The sequence below is a fragment of the Prunus persica genome, chromosome G7 (assembly GCF_000346465.2).
Source record: "Prunus persica cultivar Lovell chromosome G7, Prunus_persica_NCBIv2, whole genome shotgun sequence".
NCBI classification, from domain to species: Eukaryota; Viridiplantae; Streptophyta; class Magnoliopsida; order Rosales; family Rosaceae; genus Prunus; species Prunus persica.
This window is the reverse complement of record NC_034015.1, coordinates 1,900,347-1,905,147: the sequence shown is the minus strand read 5'-3', so window position 1 is coordinate 1,905,147 and position 4,801 is coordinate 1,900,347. Positions and strand designations below refer to the sequence as shown.

Sequence of the window (4,801 nt, the reverse complement as noted above, 5' to 3'; positions counted from 1 at the left end):
ATATTTCACCAAACTCAACAAATGGTCAAAAGAAAAGAAATTGTGCATCAAATTCTTCTAATATTCTTTTTATAAGGAAAAGAGGAGCATCCAAAGATGTCGTTGCTGATTCAATTGCTAGAATGGTTTTATCATTTGAAGAGTTTATCGGTGCTGATATCAAGAACCTTGATTCAACAAAGATATGCTGTTACAAGCAATATCAAGTCTTATTGAAATAAACAGCTTAAAGTATGTGCTTGGCTGATAGAAAATGACAAACAATTTCATATGCTAAAGACATTCCCAATTGAGGAAAAAAAAAAAGTACTTTGCTGATGTTTATTGCGCGTGGAAGCAATTTGAATTGCTAATAAGCATTGTTTTCTTTTTTCAATTTGTTGACCTCTTTAGTTCATCGAACAATATGTTATTTTCTACTTGGGGGAATACATTCTATTTTGGTTGTGAGTTTTATTTTTTCTTTTGATACAAATGTCGTTCATGAGTTCGAAATAAATTATCAATTTCATAAAATATTTAATTTCTGACATTAACAATTTCCATGAGCTATCCAAACATTGAAATTTTTGTCATTTAAAAAATCCGACATACATAAATCCAAACACTAAAATTTAAATTGCAAATCAAAATTCCGTTATTTTAGAATTTTATGTAATTTTCAATTCCTTCATCCAACCGAAGGGTAAGGATACAACCTCGCAAATCGCATCCCGATAACAAAGAATTTTGTAATCAGTAATGTCCTATTTTCCAGTGCATCAGGGCCTTCATGCGATTTGATAATCAACTTGAATTGAAATTTATTGAGAAAATTCTCAGTGCAGTCAGTACCCCAAATCAGACCAATGCCTCTCTATATTTAAAGAAAGACCAGGATTCATTGAGAATCCAACCACATCACGTCACCAAGAATCAAGTTGAGACCTATCTTGATGCTCCATGAGGAGGTCCCAACTTGGTTCCTGGTGACATGATGTGGTCGAATCCCTTAATGACTCCTGGTCTTTCTCCAAATATAGAGAGGCATTGGTCTGATTTGGGGTCCAGACTGCACTGAGAACTTTCTCAATAAATTTCAACTCAAGTTGATTATCAGATCGCATGAAGGTCCTGATGCATGGGAAAAGAGGCCAAGTACTGGTGCATCACATGAATGCCCTTTTGTATGTTGCAGTACTTTATAAAGAATTCATGCCGTAAGATTACTGATTACAAACTTGGACATTACCTATTACAAACTTCTCTGCGTGGCCTTCTCCTCACCAAAGGAGGTATTGCCAACCGCGCTGAGTGCGTGGTGGAGGCAGATACAAGATCGTCCATAGTGCCTTTTTCTGTTCTCTTAAGTCATGCCCAAGTGGCCCCATACATGCAACTGATTTAGAAAACAAAAGCCATTTAAGAATTCTCAGTCATCTTTTACTTTTATCACAGTATAAGTCAACAAAACTGTACATATGCTGACCTTCCAATTAGGTAGAATGGACAATCGGGTTCACCCTGTTAGAAGCAAAAGATACATGATCAACATAAATTTACAACATCAAAAAGCTGTTAAATCAAAAGAAGAAAGAAGTAACTAAAAATCTGGATGTAATGCAAATAGAATAATAAAAGGCTCATGTGTTGCATTGTCCTTACCGGTCTTACAGGAAGACCCTTGGAGTTAAATGACAGTGCAGGGATGAATGAAACAGGAGGCTTCACAGCAAATCCAGTTCCCTCCGGCTGAATAGTTGTCCCAGTTTCTCCAAATGTATTCTCTTGCTCGGCTGATGGTATTAGGATATCTTTCGGGTGATGAAATTTGCAGGTTGCACCAAACTTACATTGCCACATATTCAAGTGGAACTGTTTAAAAATTATGAAATGGAATATAAGCAAATCTACATCATAGATAGATAGATAATGTGACTCTCCAGGTCTGGCTCTCCAGGTCTCTCAGGAAGGGATTCACTTGGAAGCGACAAGCGGAACCTAATGAACCAATCATAAACTTCTGTTAGTTATTGCAATATAACTTCTGTCTCTTTATCAATTAATAAGCAAAGAGACAATAGCACACAAACAGCTGCAATCTATGATCAACAAATTCAATTTCTAAAAATAATAGATTCCTAATCTAAGGTGAAATATGTGGAGAACTGACTTGATGAAAGTAAGCTTGAAATACTAATCAGTTTCAAACATTACTAATTCAAGCAAAAAATCATATTCATACTTGCTGATAAGCAAATTAAAAAGCACACATAAAATCAGAAATACAATTGCATACAAGATTAACTTAGAAATAAGCTAATTTAAGCAAAGCATGCATTAAAGCAGCAACTGCAGTCGATTAGAAACTTCCAGTAAACGTTTGTATTATGATTAAAGCAATGAACTTTAATCATAACCATATTCAAGATTCTCACTTTCTTATCAAACAAACAATAAACAATTACATCAGAACAAAAATTCGAGTTAAAATGTGAAAAATATTGCAGCCAGAAAACGAAGAGCGGAAATTGAGGAACCTTCAGAGGGGCGTTTCACGCCGGGCTCGACATCGAGAGCTGGCCATGAAGACTAGGACATCAAATGCGACGTCGCCAGATACATAGAGCTACTTCGGCGATGGTCGTCGGTGGCGGAGGCCGAAGGGTCCGACTCGGAAAGGTACCGGAGGGTCAGGTCGGATAGGTAGGAGTCGGTTAGGGCACGTGAGGTGTAGACGCTGGAGATGCCGGCTGTGGCGGCTGCAGCAGCAGCAGCTTATTGTGCGGCGCCGTATCCGTAGAGATGGCTCGACCCTAAATCCCAAATTTATATGCATATGCAGCAGCTGCCCTAGCCTAGAAACGGTGAAATCAGATTACGGACACATGTCCCATTTCGACTTTTTACACTGTAGGATTTTGGGGGGTGAGTGGGGTAATTTTATTTCAACTGGAACAATTTTACTTCTGTTAGGCCATTTTCAAACTTTGAGGCCAAATCCAAATAATCTCAAATTATGACTCAATTTTAGTAAAATTGTAGCAATGGTCCTTGGATTAAGACTAAACTTTACTTTTGTCCCTTATATTGTCAAATTATTACGATGGTACTTTAATTAGATCTCATGTTGCATCATTGATATTCCCGTCAACTTAGTTAAATTTTCTATCAAAATTAAGAGCAAATTGGGAAATTCATAAAAAAAAAAAAAAATTATCTCTCTCTTTCCTCTGCACTCTCCCACTTCTCCCGACGATTTCTTCTTCCCCCAACCCTAGCACCCCAGAACCCTCTACCCACACCCGCAACCCTAACACCCACGAACCCTGAACCCCAGGCCCCATCCTCCACCCCAGATCTGATCAAAACATAGAAGCAGAGGCATCTTTTTTTTTGCTTCTGGATTTGTGAAGAGAAATTGGTTTAATCTTTAAAGGAGGCTGAAATGATAGAGGGTTGGAGGATGGCTGAAATGACATTAATAAGTGAAGACACTCTTTCCTTTGGTTGAATACTAATAGAAGAGGAGCACACTTCAGAAGAAACCCAGCACTCTTCCCACTCTCCAAATGATAGTTCGGTTCTTTCAGTTCCAGCAGTACATTTAGGTAAAGAACATATTGATGGTTCATAATGACATTCTTCCCAAATTAATAGTTTGCCAACAAGTAGAAGTATATTCTTTAAACTTAAATTGCAAAAGCCTCATCACTGAACAGATAAAAGTCCAAAGAACGGACAACAAAACCATCAAAAGAAATTTCTCTCTCCCGCAATCGCCCACTTTCTTGTTTACTGTGGATTTGCTAGCTTCTTGGTCAGGTGTATTGATTTGCTAAGAGAAATTGGTCACTTCCTATAGCTATGTGTTTGTGTATTGGCAAAATTGTAGCTATGGGTTAGGGTTCTAGGTCGTTGGGGGGGAGGGGGGGATGTTAATCATTTCTCTTTCTCACTCTTTTGCTTCTGGTTTAGGGTTCATGGTTCAAGGTTCGTTGGGGGGGACGAGAGAAATCAGGGCTAGGAAGAAATTTGGGTGGGTGAGAAATCACCGGGGGGAAGAAATCGGGGCTGGAAAGAGAGAGAGAGAGATTTGATATGTTTTTTAAATTTTTTGTGTGAAAAGACATTTTTGCCCATGCCAAGTAGGACTTGTCATTGCCGTGTCATGATTTTTAATTGAAAATTTGATTGAGATGACGGAATAAAATACCACCGTAACAATTTAACAATATGAGGGACGAAAAGTAAAGTTTGTCTTAGTCCAGGGACCATTGCTACAATTTAGCCCCTAATTTTTCTCCCAACTCAAGAAAAGTAAGGGGCCAAAATTTGGTAAAACCCAAACTTGGAGCCAAACTGGACAGGAAAACTTTTTGGTGGAGCCCACTCAAGGTTGACGCAGCCCATATTCAAGGAGGAATCAATGGAAGCCAGGTGTCATGCTGTTGTTGCTGCAAAAGTTGTCATGCGCCAACTGTCGCATGTTGGTGTCGTGCCTATTTTTTTTAATTCCACCAATAACCCAAATTCAATTATCCATATTAAATCCAAGCTATTTTAACGGTAAAAATAAAAATCCAACGGTCAAAATATTATTTTAAATTAATCAAAATCAAATCCAACCCCAAAATTCACTCCAAACTCTATAAATATCCACCCATTTCTCAAATAAAATTATATTTGTGGAATTTCATAAACCATTCTGAATAGTTATACATGAAAAAAAAATTGACTTAAACCATTCTTAAACAATTTAATAAAGTTGCATACTTAAAATTTGAGTCTGAAAGGCTGCAGGGAAAACGGTTTGAGTGCG

The 4,801-nt window shown here is 37.7% G+C and overlaps 1 protein-coding gene across 1 annotated transcript; it reads right to left on the bottom strand.

Moving 5' to 3' along the window:
- Nucleotides 609-2,798, bottom strand: LOC18770387 (zinc finger CCCH domain-containing protein 37). The gene is made up of 4 exons (XM_007202744.2): nucleotides 2,520-2,798; nucleotides 1,645-1,980; nucleotides 1,469-1,503; nucleotides 609-1,378 (listed from the first exon to the last, which is right to left on the bottom strand). The coding sequence occupies exons 2-4, from the start codon at nucleotides 1,840-1,842 to the stop codon at nucleotides 1,351-1,353; spliced, it is 261 nt and encodes an 86-aa protein (XP_007202806.1). The 5' UTR covers nucleotides 1,843-1,980; nucleotides 2,520-2,798; the 3' UTR covers nucleotides 609-1,350.